Below are 18742 nucleotides of genomic sequence, written 5' to 3'. Positions count from 1 at the left end.
AAACAAATGCATCCTCACTCTCACCTTGGAGTTAGATGTTTATCTCTGTGCATGGTTACACTTTGGATATAGCTCAAATGGCTGTTTAGTCTCTGAGACACAGTTGATACAAAAGCTGGCATCTGCGCTATATAAGAGGAACACCTTACGGGCTTTTCATCATCCATTTGTAATTGTAAGTGGATTAACTTTGAGAGTTACGTTTACAGACTGCATGTATTTACTTTGGGGTAAAGAATGAGTCATCTTGATGTAATTCCTCTTTTCATTACCCTACAAGGAGACGAGTGAGGCCAATACAGAAGAAGGACAAAAGTTTGTCAACTCAACAAGTCAGTCCATCTTTATGAATAGCAGAAATATCATAATGTGGATGATAAATATCATAAATGGAGATCCCTGCTCAGCCTCCGACACTGAGACGTGATTGTTAAGCGTTTGTGCTCGTTGATGCAAAAAAAAGTAATTTTCCTCACAATTCCGTTTGAGTGCCGGGTCAATGAGAACTTTACTAAGAGAGCTTGTAAATTCCTGGTTGAGGTCATTGTTTATGAGAGCTCACAGAGGTTTGGCTCATGTCCTGAGTGTGTTTTTTTCTCTGCTCCCTCTGTCTTTAAAGCTGCGCTGCCTCCGCAGATTTTACCTCTCGGCTAAACCCACCGGACACACACACATACACACACACTGCTGCTGGTGAGAGTGAAAGACGCTCATCTGTTCGCTTTGCAGAGGTGAGTCCAAAAACCACAGCTGTGTTTCACTCAGATTACCTATCAGGCAGCTGCTCAGCTCACCTCAGGTGTCATTAAACAGGTAGACAGAGCAGGTTTATCTTAACACGGTTGTTTGGTCTATTTACGCACAGTTATGTTAAATGCGTAATTGCTGCTTTTATCTTATCGTGTGGAGTTTTCTGTCAGGTTCATCCTCAGAGACACACACGCGGTGCTGACTGAACAAATACTAAAATGTGGGCAAATTTCTTCTACACCACTTGACCGTTTTGGGCACGGTGGTGTTGCGCTGCGCAACAGGTGATGCGCTTTATTTGGCACCGCATCTCCATATTTCCACCCTATGTGTTAAAGTTCATATTTTATAAGCAAGTAAACTTTTGAGCTTTTTATTTCCAGGAATAAACAATGTTGTTAGTGGGAAGTACATTTACTCAACTACTGCACTTGAGTGCAATTTTGAGGTACTTACTTGAGTATACAATTTTGATCCTACTTTATACTTCTACTTCACGACATGCCATTGTACTTTCTTCTCTTTTAACTTTAATTTTAAATTGTTAGACACTTTCATGTTAAGATTTTACAAACAAAACTATGATTACTTTATAAAATATAAACCACCGTTACAACTAAAACCACACAAAAGTATATAAAACAGCTCAAATTAGCGTCTAACCCACGAAGCTACATCATTAATGTGATATTTACATGTTAATGCATAAATAATTATGATCTTACAATATAGATATATTAATATAAGTTTTGAAAGTTTGACTTACGCTTGTGATTAAGTATTTTCATAGTGTGGTATTTCTGCTTAAGTGAAGGATCTGAATACTTCTTCCATCACTCAATATGACCCAAGAGCGCAAAAACAAAATGACTGTCAAGTATATACTGTATATAAGTGTATATAACTACAGGAGACATCTTATCATACTACAGTATGTGATGTAACCCAGTGCAGTGGCTTTGCAATAAATATATCCACCAATAAAACCTTTAAAAGGTGTTGATGTAACTCTGAGGTCATCTTCGGGGACATCATTAGTGAATCATTGTGTTGAACTGTGCTATAATGTTAACTGTACCTAATATTTTGACAACCCCTCCCTCATACACGCTCTAATGAATGTATATAGCCCATACAATGTAATGCATTCCAGTACAAGCACTCACTAATAGCTGCAGGAGTTCTGCATCAGAGCGTTAGCTGTTTAGCTTGTACATCAGATGGTGTGTTGTGATGTTATTATTATACAGCTGGCATCTGGGTAATGAACAGCAGAGCCCAGAGGAGCCATGTGTGGCTTGAAACTGTTAAAACATACATCAGCTTACTGTATCCTCCCTCCTGGTTTGGGCAGCTGCCAAACCAAATGCATGATGTCATTAAAGAGACCTGGAGATTACGGTCCTCTCTCTGGCACACTGGACCTCCCTGTGGCTGCAGTATGATTTCACCATCTTTCAAAAGCAATAAAAACTTTGTACTTCACAGGGTAATAAATTAACCCACTTTCAAGTTGAAGAGACTGCTCTGTCTTTAGGGCTTTTTTTGGGTGGTTGCAGCATAAATCACTTTTAAGATTATCATATGTATCTTTAAAGTCTTTTTATTTTTAATATTTGATGTAAAATCAACACAAAGACAGTGTGAAAATCCAGCAGCGCAGTTATAGATTATTCATTCATAAAGCCTGGTATATGGTGTATAATTTATACCAGTCTTCTATGAAGCTGTTGTATGTCAGTGCCTGTGAGGTCTCCTCTTTATCACACCAGCAGCAGGACATTTGCCACACTAAGGAGACGGGGAGCTTGGCGCCTGCAGTTTATTCAGGCAGAGAAATGGTTTTGTTGAGAGGACAGTTTCATCACGTCTTTTATTCTCGCAAATGGAGCAGAGAGACAGAGGGAGAGGGTGTGTCTGAGTGTAGATGACCGAGTTGATGAAACACATGAAACGGCGCTCTCACCAGCACGGCGCTCTACTCCTAAATAGGCAATGCTGCTTGTTTCTCTGTGTGGGCTGAGCATGCTGAGTGGAGGCAGTGCTCCCTCTGCTTGTCTTGCACTGCTGTCCCTTTCCCTTTTCCCCTCTTCAGCTCAGAGAAAAAGCCTCGGCTGAACTGCACGCAATTATTTTGTGAATAAAAGAGGAAGAGAGTGGGACAGAAATGAGGAGAGAGCAAGAGCCTGAAGTGCTTCAATAAGAGGGAATGAAAGAGACCTAGAGGGCTGGATGCCTCATGTAAGATTCTTAGTAGAGAAGAAGTCAGTGTGTTCAGGATTTCATGCCGTGGTGGAAGAATACTCAGATCCTTCACTGGAGTTAAAGTGTCAATAACACGGTGCACGTTTACTCTGTTACTGTAGTCCTGCATTCAAAACCGAACCTTCATCACTGAAGTTAATGTACAAAAGTGTTAGTATGAATGTATTTAAAGCGTAAAAACCAGAAGAGAAGTATGCTGGATATTTAATCTGCAACTCTGTCTCTCAAAGGCATGGCATGCCAGGCTATAATGGACTTGGGGATCTCAAAAGACCAATTTATAATCAAGGGCATAAGAGTACACAGTGTTGAACATTGTAAATGATTTATTTAAGCTGCAAGGCCGATGCGTTCATTCATACGATCAAGTTATTTTGTAAATAATCTTGTAAATAGCCTTTATCGTGTAAGGAGTCTGAGGTTTCCAGGTTTTTCTCTATGTTTTTTGTGTTCCCTTGTTCTTTCATTTGTGGGATATGTGACATATGAGGCACAGGCTGTTGTCAGTTATTGAAAAAAACACACCCACACCTGTGCACACCTGTGAAATGGGTGGAGCAATTTCTATTTAAGATCAATGTTCCGAAATGTTAGTGTTACCAATACATTGTGAAGCTGAGCAAGAGCAGTGTGAGATTTTCTGTTCAAAGACTTAAGTGTCAAAAGAAAAAGTACCCTTTATACAAAATGGCCGCACTTTATTTGAAAGTTTTTTTTGTTTTTTTTTCAAGATTATGTTTTTGGTGTTCTTGCCTTTATAAGACAGGACAGATCCAGGGTGAAAGAGCGGGGGGACGACATGTAGCAAAGGGCCATGGGTTGGAATTGAACCCCACAAGGACAAAGCCTTTGTACGTGGGGCAACTCTTTGCTAGGGCAGCTAGTGGACGCCCCTGTTTACAGTTTTATCACCAGCATTTTAATGTGTAGTTGATTAAGTTGGAGCTGGAGAGTAACTAAGTATTTCCCCATGTTTTGTGTCTAAGTGATGGGAACAGTTTTGGATATGATCCAGTATTGAGCGAGACTGCTGCAGCCAGCAGTGGCGAAACTGGCTGCAATATAATCCCTTGGGCAACTGAGCACTGTAAATTTATGTCCTGTAAAAGTGTTTGTTTTTGTATTTGCAGACTCAGATTGTTAACTGTCTGACAACTAACTGAAAGGATACTTACAGAGGGCGACCATTTTGTTAAAGATAATTTTTGTTTAACTAGGAAACAGCCCCAAAATCGCAAAGCCAAACCCACCAGACTCCAGACTATCAGTAATGTTAGTGTGTATAGAGCCGACATGTTTTCACATCTAACTGAGGGAATGACAGATTTATTTCACCAAACTAAAGTTAGTGATTGTTAGTGATTGTTGGAACAGTGGAAAGATGAACCTAGACGGCTTTTGTGTCTTTTTTATGTCATGACCTGGCTCCAAAGCCATGACAAAGAAGAGGGAGATGTGTTTAGAGGGCAAAATAATGAATAATTTATTTACACAGAAAGAATATTTTTAAATGCAGGAAACAAACTAAAAAACAAACAAAAGTAACAATGGCATGTGATTATCAGTAGGTGAAAGCATGTGTCTGCATGAATGCTGCGTGTAGTGTGGGATACTGGAAGTGTGAAAGTAGCAAATAATGTGTTGAGGGATGAGAGGGTCTCAGTCACAGTCACAGGGTTTGACAATCACTCTGCCCACCAGGTAGACTACCTGTTGCATTAAAGAAACAGAACACAATAAATAAACAACTCATCGTCACATTTAGGATGAGAAAATGACTTCCTTTTTAAAGTTGAGTCTGGTTTGTCGATAACAACTTCAGGACTGTTTCTGGTTAAACCAAAAGGATCTTTCTCTGTTCACTTTTTCAAAAATTGCCGTTGCGATTCGTCACTTCGACACAAAAATGCAGGAAAACAGAGTCCAAGTTGAAAATTACCTAAGTTAACCTACAAGTCCATTACTAATCATCTTTCAGACTGATCATATGTTTTGCATATTAAGTAATCTGGTAGCCAGTAACTGTATCGGAGTACAATGTCTCCCTATGAAATATAAAGTTAATTACAGAGCTTCAGTAAATGTACTTTGGTACTTTCCACCACGTGTGCTTACTGTATGTGCGCTTATATAAATATAACTTGGCGTCACAGAAACTGACATGCACTTTCCATGAAGAACGTATCTTTTACAATGTTTTATTCTCACTGAAATACTGAAGCTGTGGTAAAACAAACATCTACTTCTTCCCTGAGAAAATACTGTTCCACACATCAGCCAGAGGGGCCGACCTTTTCTGTGTTTAGAGGCTTGAATCATGTGAGAGCTGAAGTGTTCGCTGGCTTACAGTGAAGGCTTTATCTGAAAGCGTTTGTGTGTACGTGTGTGTTTTGGAGTGTGTTAGCAACATGCCGAGCCGTATCCGTTGGACGGGAGTGTGACTGTGTTGATTGAGCTCCCCTCATGGCCTTTTGTCTACACATATTTGACCTCGATGTGTCTGGGTCTCGCAGCCACACCCTAATTTCTTCAGTCACTGGCTGACCTTATGTCCCTGCTGTAATACAGCTCTGTGTGTGTGGACTAATAAGAGTGTGTGTCTTGTCGCTGTGTTTTGTTTGTGTGTGTGTGCATGGTGAGTCACCTTGCTCCTGACAGAGATAGTGTGGCTCAGTCTGTCTGCCCACTAACCAGATTTGGAGGGTGACTGAGACACATGGATGGATGTCCAGGGCGAGAGGTCATGTTGAGAGATGAGCTCTCAGACACATAGACAAGGCTTTTGTTGCCGTTGGTAACAGTGAAGAGAGCGTGGGCGTTTGTTCCAGTCACAATGAGCGATTTGCTCTCATTTGTTCAGGAAGGTCGAGCCACGTTTCCTGTTTTTCCCCTAATATACCACTTAGAGTCGAGAGGTGATGGGCTCGGAGCCAAGAGGCAACACCTACCGTAAAAAAAAATCATGCTGTGCATTGCATTTTATGGTAGGACGTGAAAGTTTGACCTAATGTTTTCGTTTATGGCAGCCATTTTAAAGCCTTCATGTCAAATTAGACACATCACCAGCTTCAACCAGGATTCTTCTATTCGGAAAAAATGTATTTATAGGTTTGTTTATTGTTCCAGATGATCAGGAGTTATTTCTGCTCCATTAAAGCGGGGCTTTGGAGGTGACAGGTGGGGAGATGGGCACTGCATTCCAGCTGTATTGTCTGCCAGGACCGCAGTCGCTGGGTAGAGTTAACGCCAGATCACCAGATCACCTGATGAGCCTGTGAATCTGCAGCAGACTGTGTGAAACCAGATGCACTTTTCAGAAACTCAAAACAGGAAGACAATGAATAAACAAACAGGCCCTGCAGCTTTAAAAGCTCATTTAGCAACTTGTATTTAAACAAAAGTTGGTTGCAAAAGATAGTCTGACAAACATGTAATAAATATCTTTTCAAGTCAACATTTTTCCACTTTGCTGATAACACTGTGTTTCTTGACTTAATGAGTCCATCGTTGGACTTTTGGGTGGTGTTTATGTCAAATAATAAAACAGGAAATATGTTTTTTAACCCAACTGCCAGAATAAATTTTGGCATTGTTTTGGCATTTCTGCAAACCCTGGATTTATCTCATTTGTATATTTCTTAGGCCAGCGGTTCCCAACTGGTCCAATAATGGGGTCCAGATTGCTCCTTAGTCATTAGTTCAAGGTCCACAAAGTTTAATATATTCAACGTCACACTTGCGTTTGGCCACAACGTCAACGTTGTGCCAGAAGTTCAATGTACTTCAAAAATAAAGTGTGTTTTTACAAACTTGACACGTTTGCAAGTCACTTGCGGTCCATTCAGGGGGAACTGCCCATTGGTTCGACAGCCCATTGGTTCGACAGCCCATTGGTTCGACATCCCATTGTTCCGACCATATTAAACTCATTGTTCCAAAGTCCGTTCCGAAATCATCATGATGCCCTGTGGTTAAGGTCTGGTTAGGTTTAGGCACAAAAACCACTTGGTTAGGGTCAGGAAAAGACCATGGTGTGGGTTAAAATGAAAAAAGAAAGTGACAAACACATAAGCCGTGAGCCGGCTCCGCCTCAAGCCGGTCGCGGCGCACCATACGCCCGCCGCAAGCCATTCAGCACTGCGGACAGTCGGACTAATGGGATGTCGAACCAATGACATGGACCCCATTCAGGATGGAGGTGCGACCAACTTTTGGACTGTGACCCACCAGTTGGGAAACACTGACACAGGCTATGTAGCGGATGTGTTGAAATTTTACATTTGTTTACACTTCAATTTTAAATTTTATGTTGTGACAACACTGTTGGTAATGTGTGAGTAGGTTCAGGCACAAAAAGCACTTGGTTAGGGTTAGAAAAACTAAATATCCGATTTGGTCGCTGCAAAAATGGACGAAAATTTCCAGAATTCTCTTTAAAAAATACCGACTTATGTTGCTGCAAACACGGCTGGAAGTGTTTGGACCTGCTGTTAAAGAACACTTGCCTTTGTTGGTCTTCAACAATGGTCTGCTGCTGTCTGCTGCTTGGCGGCCATCTTGCCCAGGTGTCACGTCATACACCATCCCCTCCTATTCCTGATGAGAAACTCTGCTCAAATACATGTGATCTGAAGGACATTATTAGATAATAAAATAGTAACTGAATCCAGCATGAGAAACTTTGAGCAACACAGATGGATTTTGCTGTTATTCATATTTGAGAAAACAAACTACTATGACTACCACTAAAATTACAGATTTCTCAATTTTGATATTTGATATAATTTATTACAGTAATGTGTGCCACCTCACACCTCAGAAAACATCTGATATTTGGCTAACACAAATTACATGCTTGATAACCCATCATAGACCTTTTACATACGTACAGTTTATAGAACACCAAAGTTCCTGGAAGTGTCTCTCAGACCGTAAAATTGTGTTGGGAACCAGTTTGTTTTTCTTGTTTTAGTATTTTTTTTTTAGTTTGCTGAGAGGTATTTGTTGTCATAAACTTATGATATATATATATATATATACTCTGTACACATTTTCATCCTGCACATTCAAAAACTTTCAACACCCTCCCTTTGCTCAGACGATGCTAATGCTAATGCTAATGCTAATGGTTCTTCCATCGGTTCCAGCAGCACTTTGCTAACTAAAGGACTTAGAATTGTTTACTCTGCATTATGCACTGTATATTTATCTTTTGAATGCTCCTGCCCAATAAAATTGGACTTCTGAGATATTTGTAAGATACACGCTCAATTATTCCCAATTATCCTCATCATCATTTTTCTGTTCACCACTGTCACCATCATCACCATCATTATTCCACTTGCTCCACCTCTAATTGTCAAAATCATCATTAATTCAACACTGTGAGTGATGTAAGTAGAGAGAAATGCATCTTGGCATGATGGAGAGATGTGAAATGAAGGGAGACAAAGTGTCTGATCAGAGATTAAAACATTTAAAAGAAGAACGATCTGAATGTTAACATGAGTGTAACAGAAAAGAGGAGGAAGAACAGATGTCCTGTTGTAACGCAGAATGGACTGGGGAGGTTTTTGAAGGCCGGGAGTCATGGCGCCTTCCTGCTCATTAATTAGTCTTTGTGAGTTTAGGGTAATTGTGTGACAGATTAGAAAAGGACAAACTCGATGCTATGTTCCGTGGTAATGGACCAAATCAAATCTGTAATTACAACCAGATGCCCTTTATACGACCGAGCACACAAACACACACACAGGCTAACTGCATTGATTTGTTTTATGTCTGACATATGAAGACGCTTATTTAATATAGTTAAGGGATGAGTTTTTAAAAGGAAAGTATTACGGTTCCTGATTGAGGTCTGGGTATATATCATGAGTCTAACTAATTTATGTCCTGTCTCCTGAGGCTTCCAGTCTCCTCTAATTCCCGTTAGGATCATATATTTCTTTATTTAAGCTCGTCTGACTCTAAAGGCCCAAACCAATCAGAGTGAAGTGCCATCTGTGGAGCATTTACTCCACTGTAGAGTAGATGATGATCATGATGGGTTTGATCTTGATTGTTATTTGGCAGTAATAGAATGTAATATTTAACTGCATTTAAAGCAGCTATAATCAGTATGTGTATAATAATGATGGATGGATGGATGGCTTAGATAACTACATGTAATGTGAAAGGTGTTGATAGCAGTGACAAACCCACAGATCATCTGACTGTGCCATTCCCTGCAGCTCTGCAGAACTTTTAAGCTTCTTTCAGCTCACTGTTTCGGTTTTTCCAGCCCACAGCTTTACTCTTTAGGTTCACTCTCATGCCTCATGCTTGTTTTTTAGTAAGACAGACTCAGTTAGTGACCAGCTGGTGAACCTAGTGGAGCATTTAGCAACTAAAGAGCCAGATATTTCAAGAGTTTGTAGAGATCAAGCAGCAACCTCAGCAACTGCAGTTCCTTGAATGACCACTTAAGGCTGGCTCCCTGAGTGAGTCAGTCCCTATAGACCCTCATGTTAGAATGCCCAACTTTACAGGACAAATAAATATGTTAACAGCCTGGTTCAAACAATGGGTTGGGTCTCTAGAGCTAAGTCCCCTGTATATGACAACTGTATTTGGGATGAACTAACCTGTTAACATTTTGATAAGACTTGAAGTTATACATAATTAAGGGCGTGGCTGCTTTCGGGTGCCATCTGTTGGCAAGTTGCCACAACGGCGACAACAATGGTTAAGTAACCTCTTTAACCAGCTTCGATGTAACCATGGCGTAACCCCAGATTCACAGAGTGTAGACGAAGCCGTAGCTGTCACTTCTTCAGAGCGTTGTCAGTTCAAGAAAGCTAATTGTAATGATTTGGGCAGCTAAAAAAGACTTGATCAGTGTGTTATTGTGCCAAAAGACCTTTTAAGGAGTCGGATGTTCAGTTTTTTCTGGTAAGCACATTGTGCTTTAATGGGTTTAAGCCTGTTTTTTTACCAGCAAAAGTTTGCGTTAGCGCTAGCGTAAGGGTTAGCTCCGCCTTCTCATCCAAATTAGGTCACATCTGTCTCCTAAAATTCACGATGACAACAGCCAAAATGCCAAACTTAAGGCTTCAAAACAGGAGTTCACAAACCACTGGGTGAAGTTTTAGTGGCTACGTCAATTATTTTTAAAGTCTATGGTAGAGACCAAAAACAGAGCTTAACGTAGAGTAGGTATTGGACTTACACTTATCAGATGATCAAAAGCAATATTTTAAATTAATGCTTATATTGCTTTGTATCTGCTAGATGTGTGAATTTGCTATTAAGTTCACCACATCAACTTAGAAGGTGATAATGAGTCAGTGTTCTGTTCACAAGTTGTTTCGGCTGCCCCCAAAGTGGCCATAAAATCTGTTAATGCAGGTCTAATTACATGTATTAAAGAATACCTGAGCTTTTCAGTGGGATTTTAAAGTTCCAAAAAGCTGGTTATTTGTAATTAGCCTCAGTATTTATTATTGACTTTGGAATTTTAAGACTTTTGGCTGAAACTTGTTAATTATAATAACCATAAAATGACAGTTCACCCCCAAATCAAAAATTCACTTTTTCCTCTTACCTGTAGTGCTGTTTATTAGTCTAGATTGTTTTGGTGTGAGATGCCGAGTGTTGGAGATATCAGCCGTAGAGATGTCTGCCTTCTCTCAAATATAATGGAACTAGATGGCACTCAGCTTGTCGTGCTCAAAGTGCCAAAGATAAACATTTGAAAAACTCAACAGCAATGTCTCTTTCCAGAAATCTTGACCTGAATACTCAAGATAATCCACAGACCTTGTTGTGAGCAGTTTCATGTAGGAACTATTTTCTTTCTACTGAACTACACCCACCAACTGTATCACCATGCAGAAGGACATGTGCATCTACTCACAGCATGAAACGTAAACATAAATGGTGTCTTTCTCGGCTGAGCTGTAACATTAGCTAGCTCAGTGGTGCTGGGTGAGCCAGCAGTAGATGCACTCTTCCTTCTGCATGATGATACGGTTGGTGGATGTAGTTTGGTAGAAAATAGTTCCTACATGAAACTGCTCACAACAAGGTCTGTGGATTAAGTTCCTACATGAAACTGCTCACAACAAGGTCTGTGGATTATCTTGAGTAACTGCATCATGATTTCTGCAAAGAGATGTTGCTTGTGAATTTTTTTAATGTATTTTTTTGGCGCTTTGAGCACCACAAGTCGAGTGCCATCTAGTTCCATTATATTAGAGAGAAGAGGAGGCAGACATCTCTACAGCTGATACCTCCAACACTGCAGCTCACACCAACACAATCCAGACTGATAAATAGCACTACAGGTAAGAGGAAAAATATGTGTTTCTGACTTTGGGATGAACTGTTCCATTAACATCATTGATAGCTGTTGTCAGTCTGAGTAGATTAAGCACTGATGGATGAGGAAAACATTTCACCGTTGGAGCATTCATTTTAGAGAGAGGAGAGTAATCATGATGCCTTTTTGCTTTTCTATCAGGAATGCACCGGGTGTTTCCTGTAGCTTTATGAGAAATATCCTCTCTTGGAATAAGAATCACCAAAAGATAACCAAGATGAAAATTCATCACTGACAGTAATTTCTTTCCCCCCATTTTGAAATACTCTACTCGGGCTCACTTTACAGTTTGGTTGTGAGCATACCACATTATCTTCCTGATTGTGACGTATATGTATACAAACATGCACAGATATGGAGCTATAAGAAGCAATACTTAGATAACACTCCACCACACTTTGTCTCTCCTCAGCTCAGTCAGTAATACCAACTCACTCATCCTGTGAGTCATCCCTTTAAGTTATGATGTTAAGTGATCCGGCATGTCATCTGTACATGTCCTGAGCACTCTAACAAAACATTTTATGTCGGGGCAGTGGGAGTATCTTTTATCCCTGATGGCCATCAGTCAAAAGCTTCTTTTTTTTTACCTTCTGATGTTACAGCAGTGGATTCCAATCTCTATCACCTAATCTATCCCCTCGTACTCTCTCTGATCCGCTCTATTCTCTAATGCATCCCCTAAAAAGGAGTGAAGGGTTAGGGGTGGATTTGGATGTGGGGTTTGGGGTGTGTTTGGGTCACAGATGGGTATATACAACCCCCCATAACTTGACCAGGCGTGTGGTCTCTGTGCTTGACCCTTGGTGGATGCTACTGTCTCCTCCTGTTCTTGTATTGTCTTTATTTTGCTCCTTCCTCTTTTCCTCCTAACTGGAATCATGGCTTTCTACAGACACTCAGGTAAAAACAGAAGAAGGTGTCATACTAGATGCTAATAAGTTACTGAATGTGTTATCAGTTATTAGGTACACACTGTAAAACCTGTCTGCTGTTGTCACAGCTCAGGAAGTGCTGAAGTGAATTTGTAAAATGATTTTTAACATGATACGCTTCCCTGTGAGAACATCAACTTTTATGAGTTTAGAAAAGCAGCTTTTCAGCCTTGTGACAATGCATTTTAATGTTTTATCCAGCCTGACAAAGAGGAGAATTTTCTGTGCCCACAAAGGAACACTTAATCCTTCACTCTATCTGCTTGAGAATAAGTGTTTTCTACTAGAGAGTGGTTCAAGGATTTTTTATTATTGTCCAAATAGCCAAGGTGGAACAAATTGTAAGACTCCGTCTAATGCAAGTTTTATTTTTTGTTACTATATTTATTTTGTATTTTCAATTTCATATCGTAAGAGACGCTCCTCGATGTTATGGCCTGCTGTGACCTGTTGCCTTTATGGAAAGTGTTTGTTCAGTGTTTGGGCTGTGTAATAGAGGTGTGTTGCAATGTTCCTTATTTTTTGTTTACCAAAGTTGCCAGTAGGCAAAATAATCTCAGTCCCCAGCGAGAGGATTTTGTCTGTCTTTGACACTTGCACTAGTGTGTGTTAAAAAAAACAAAAAACGAAAAGAAACGGAATCTGCATTTTGTTTTTCTGCGCTGTTACCGAAAAATTTAGGCGCACCAGTGCAACCAAATTAAATTTAGAAGACTGCCCAATGAAATGTGTAACCATACTGTATGTAAGATATAATCTAGGCTCAAAGGTGAACTCTAAGCTAAATGACCAGCTTTAAGGCCTGAATGTCCAAATCTAAAATCTAAAACTTCTCAGGTCTGGGAGAACTGTTTACTTACTTTTTCATTTAGATTAAACTACATTATGTTTTCAGGTAAAATGAGTTACAATAAACGCCTGAATTTGAGGAAGTATTTCATCAAAGAGGGCCTGAATGTTCATTAAAGCCTTTTTTCCTCATGGGTAGGATGATTGAACCTTTTCTGCAGTCAAATGAACTTTGGTAGCTACATGATGGTGTTGTGTTGAAGCAGAAATCTTTTAACATGTGGCGCTCTCTTCCTGTTTTCTTGATGCATATCAGAGAAAGGCTACATAACATCCTGCTCCAGGGTTTTCATTGCACTTTATCCTTTTAGTTTTGTTATAACTCAAGATGCAAGACAGCAAGATGAGTGATTATATTTAAATAACCTGATTTTGCATGAAGCCTACTTTCCAGAGAGAACAGTAAGTTAGCTGTTGATTTGGCTGATATGCTGTTGAGGTCTCTCTGCCTTTGATCATCTCACACCGCTCTGACTCACCTCTCAAACTGAGCTCACATTGACCTTTCTTGCGCCCCACAGGGACCTCGGTGGTATACTCCGCTGCCCTCCACAGCTGAGAGTCTGTACATACCATGCCTGTTTGACAGGGGGCAGCTGTCACACTGTCTGTAACAAAAGATTAAAGTTACTGGACTCGTATCAACTGGAGCCACAATGGCTGTGCAGTTCCAGTAGTCATCACTCTCCATCCCTCTCCATTTGTCCCCTCTGGAAGGTCAATATGCTTTAAATAGAAAGTCCATATCTAAAATAGAACTCTAGGCTGGCGGGGCTCAGTAATGACACCCTAGCATTGTGTGTGTGATTTGACAGTGTTGGACTGGGTGGGTTTTTTCCTGCTTTGGTTCCATAGGAGGTGAGTGTAGGCGGAGCGGGGCGTGTGAGGGCTCAGTCCAGTACTTTATCCCTGAGCACAGCTGCAGATAGAAACTCCTCTCCCATCTATCCATCCACACACACACACACCGGGGGCACATACCACGCTCCAGGAGGCTCATCTCTTTAGCACGGCTGTTTACCACATCCAACTTAAATAGCTGTAGTCCCCTTACATAAATATTTTCCTTGTTCCTACGGCTACAAGGACAAAAATGCCATTCCACCCATTGTTTCATCCATTTGTGCTTACTGGATTAAAAAGACATATAAATCACTTTTGCTAAAGTTCACACACTCCTCAGCTGCTCTCTCTGTGTGAGAGAGAAAGTGATGTAGATAAAGCATCCACACACTCCACCCTACGCACAGTTGTTCCAGGAAACTTGTGCTCCCAGTGGACGCCGCCTGTTATGGGAGCGCAGGAATGTTGATGAATGAAGACGCGACTCAGTGTTTACTCTAACAGCCAATAAAATGACCTGACCAAAATGCAGACAAAAGACAAAAGACAGAGAGCGTGGGCTGGACTCACGGGGGGAGGTCTTCAAAATGGAAGGTGAAGGGAATGAGCCAGATGATCTAAAAATATGAGCTAAGCTTTCCAGGGAGAGCTTGATAAAAGGTCCGCAGGCCAGAAAGAACGCAGACAACAAGCAGACATCTGTGGGCTGCTTTTCTAACCTCACTCACACTTCTCTCATCAGTTTGGTATGCTGCTGTTAGAGCTGCATCTCCCTGTGTCTCTCTAATGTTAAAAGGAAAACACATAAAAATATACTTAATCCAATTTCTGCCTAGATTTGATTTGGAGATCAGATTTACAGTAACTGCCTCGGGCTTGGTTGTGCTGTTCACCAAGCTCTGATCATTAAATGCTGATTTTTGTTCTTCATTTCTTTTGTGCTGCAAAGCGCTTTCAATCAACTGTACAGTGTTGTAAGTGCTCTATAAATCAATGCATTTATTGACTTGTGTTGCTCAGAGAGTCATGAGGATGATAGAAAAGGCAACACTGTCCCCATCTGGTGAGTAAAGGAAACACAGTCACATAGGGAGGAGAGTAGCTCTGTAAGTCTGACAGCCTGTTGTGTTTCCACAGGTCCCAGGAGTTACCTCACCTCCACCATGACTGACCGCTTTGACTGCTACTACTGCCGGGACAACCTGCACGGGAAGAAATATGTGAAGAAGGAGGACAAGCACGTGTGCACCAAGTGCTTTGATAAGATCTGCGCCAACACCTGCGCAGAGTGCAGGCGCCCTATTGGTGCTGACGCCAAGGTGAGGACACAGTTTATCTGAGTGAAAGAAAATTAATGAATGAGTGAAGGAGGGGGTGACAAAACATCAAACAACAACAACAACAACAACAAATCACCACAGAATAACTCTGTTATGTTTGACATATGATATTTTATTCACCATTTAGAAAATGCTAAACAGAAAAAAAATAATACAGCATACTTAATGTGTACAAACAAAGAGCATACTGTAATTTCTCAAAGAAAAATGTTTGTTTATCCTGCTTTGTATGGTAGTTAGTAAGCCAACATTATTAAAGTCTTTACTTGGTATCCAACTGTATCTGTACATACATTAACCCCACACATTATTAATAATAATGATAATTATTAATTTGATATCTTTGTAGTTTAGCAGTCTTATCACAAGCCACTTTTTGATTTTTTCTTTTGTGAAAATACCCATAAATACACGTTCTGAAGATAGCAGGTACAGAAAATATACTTTCCTACACTCATACAGATGGAAACATGGACTTTTTCCAAAATAAAAACAACAGCCTTGTTTTAAGTTTTCAGATAATAGGGTTTTAAATTGTTTATTTAGTTTAAGAATCCATAAAGGAACACTTAACAACACATAATACTTCAGTTTATATGGAAAATTATAACCCACCATATCTGGAGATGCATAGTTCTCAATGGACAACAATGTCACCCCCCGAAAAAAACAACTAACCTTAAAATGATTTAACTGGCCTTTTACTGGCAATCATGATATAAGTAGCTCTATATTAATTATTTGACTCTATGGATTTCTACAGATGTCAAGGACTACATTAGAATGCATATTTTGATGTCACATTAAATGCACTAAATCTGTCCCCGTGTTTGTGTGACACAGAGAGAATAACAGTTTAGAAAAGAGGTTTTATAAATAAACACACTATTTATTTAAAGGTCTGTAGGATTTAATGGGATCAAGTGGTGAGGTTGCGGACTGCATCCAACTAAAACTTCTCTCATGTGCCAAGCATGTAGGAGAACTACTTGAACCAAAAACTAAAAAATGTGAATGGCCCTATCTCGAGCCAGTGTTTGGTTTGTCCATTTTGGGCCATTGCAAAACTACATGGCAGTCTCTGTGAAAGAGCAGCCACTCTGCATATAAACAGCTCATTCTAAGGTAATGAAAACACAGGTCTTATTTTAAGGTGATTATACAATAATGAAAATATAGTCATGATAGCATCATAGCATTTCTGCCAGTACATGCCCCTAAATCATAGACCTTTAATTTATGGTCTACTCGTTTGCTTTTTTTCACATTAGTCAGTTTGACTTATGACACTAACAATGGCTCTGTTTTATTTGAATATTCCAGTAAGCCATGGCAGTGTGACACTGAGCCAACATTAACAATACCAGAACCCTGACACTGAAGCAGATATATGACATTCAGCCATCATCAGTTTTATTATTTACACCTGCTTTTTGCAACATGTCAAAGTGTCTCATTCACCTTGAATTTTAAGATGTCTTATATGGGTGTTGTATGATCGATAGGATGTATCTATGTGCATCTGTTCGGAGAGCCCTCAGTCTCAAGCTGTTCTACAACTTGTCTGCAATCCAGCAGTGGCGTCTGCATCCCAGATCCTCTCAGCACTCAGTCACAGGCAGTTGAATGGGTGAAAGGATGTGCGATTCCTACTAATGAGACTTAAATACTTTATTGCATTCCCACCATCTAAGTCCCCTAACTCCTTCATGGCTCACCACGTCCCAGTTCACTTCATCTCCACTTTAACGCCTGCCACATGGGCTTGTTCTGTACTCTGGCCACGAGCCTCAGTCCACATGATGAGTAAACAAACTCCACTGTAATGAGGTCTGTATGAGGACTTAGTGAGGGCACCTCTGCTCACCCCGAGCCTCCTCTCTGTGTTCCAGGAGCTGCACCATAAGAACCGCTACTGGCATGAGGACTGTTTCCGCTGTGCCAAGTGCTACAAGCCGCTGGCCAGCGAGCCGTTCAGCGCCAGGGATGATGGCAAGATAATGTGTGGCAAGTGTGGCTCTCGGGAGGATGGCAACCGCTGCCAGGGCTGCTACAAGGTGGTCATGCCAGGTAAGTTTGCAAATTTTTTCTCATTACTGTTTACTAAATCTGATCGAACAAACATGCAGTCCTGAAGCAGATTAATAAGTACAGGATAAACTTAACTTTTTGCTTGGTTAGTCACAAATATTTCATGTTTCACATAAATAAGTAGCATCTGAAACTAAGTTTTTAGGGGCTTTAAAGAAAGAGGTTGATGTTCATTAAATCTATAATTATTTCCTATTTCTTATTACATCTGCTTTTTTGTAATGCTGTTTTGCTGCACATGACCTCTATTTCAACCTATCTATGATATTGTTTTGCTTCATATAAAGCACTGTGTAACTGAATCAAGTGCCCATGAATAGAGGTTATTTATTACCCCTCAACAAGCAATGCTACTGGAGAGCCCAAAGTTTCCAAAATGGGTTACAATTTTCAGAAATGTATAAAATAAATTATGCACAACACATGTAGAATATTTCAATTTAATGGAAAGGTGCAGTCATAAAAAGCTGGTTATTTCACTCAGGATAAGCCTCATAAAACTTCTACTACATGAGGGTGCAAGCTGATGAAAAATACTGTATATGTGATAATGTCAGACAATGTGGAAGAAAGTGATTTCAAAACATTAACACTACATTTTATGTTTGTTTTTTAGGCTCCCAGAACGTGGAGTACAAGCACAAGGTGTGGCATGAGGAATGCTTCACCTGCTTTGAATGCAAGCAGCCGATCCGCACACAAAGCTTCCTGACCAAGGGAGATGACATCTACTGTGCTCCCTGCCATGACAAGAAGTTTGCTAAGAAATGCTTCCACTGCAAGCAGGTACAAACACTGATGGTGTATCATCTACAGCAGGGATTTCAAAGATTTGATGACTGAGTGCCACTTCAGGGAGCCAGCATATGATTGAAGGGAGCACAAGAAAACTCACACATGAAACAAAAAATCTTTTCCCACACACTTCCAGATAAATCTGCTAGATGTCCCCCAAAATCACTAACTTCAGCTCACAAGCGTTATCACTGTTGAAAACATAATTCCTGCAACACTGGCAAGGTGCAACCAATGGTGTAATGTAAATGTAAGCTTTTAAAAATGAAAGTATTGAAATGGACCCTAAATGAAAAAATACAATGAATGCATGTCATGTCACATACAGAGGCAATACAGAATATTTCTGAGCGCCACCTTTGGCCTGTGAACTAAGTATTGTACTATGATTTTTTTAGGACATTTAAAAAACAAAGAACAAAAATTGTTCTATCATAATATATTATGTTTGATTTATCTTATGCATTTTTCATGACAAACTTTATAATACCTTTTTAAGGAGACTTTATGAC

The 18742-nt window shown here is 40.2% G+C and overlaps 1 protein-coding gene across 1 annotated transcript in view; it reads left to right on the top strand.

The window, feature by feature from the left end:
* The first annotated feature begins 588 nt into the window (after positions 1-588).
* fhl1a (four and a half LIM domains 1a) overlaps positions 589-18742 on the top strand; it is a 22648-nt gene continuing 4494 nt past the window's right edge. Inside the window, exons 1-4 of the mRNA XM_050042723.1 lie at positions 589-731; positions 15142-15323; positions 17237-17414; positions 18052-18221. Coding sequence (XP_049898680.1) covers positions 15168-15323; positions 17237-17414; positions 18052-18221 — 504 coding nt within the window. The 5' untranslated portion in view covers positions 589-731; positions 15142-15167. The remainder of the gene's footprint in view (positions 732-15141; positions 15324-17236; positions 17415-18051; positions 18222-18742) is intronic.

Source organism: Epinephelus moara, chromosome 4 (genome assembly GCF_006386435.1).
Source record: "Epinephelus moara isolate mb chromosome 4, YSFRI_EMoa_1.0, whole genome shotgun sequence".
Taxonomy (NCBI): Eukaryota; Metazoa; Chordata; class Actinopteri; order Perciformes; family Serranidae; genus Epinephelus; species Epinephelus moara.
Note: the sequence above shows the minus strand (reverse complement) of the source record. Positions and strands in the feature narration are given on the sequence as shown.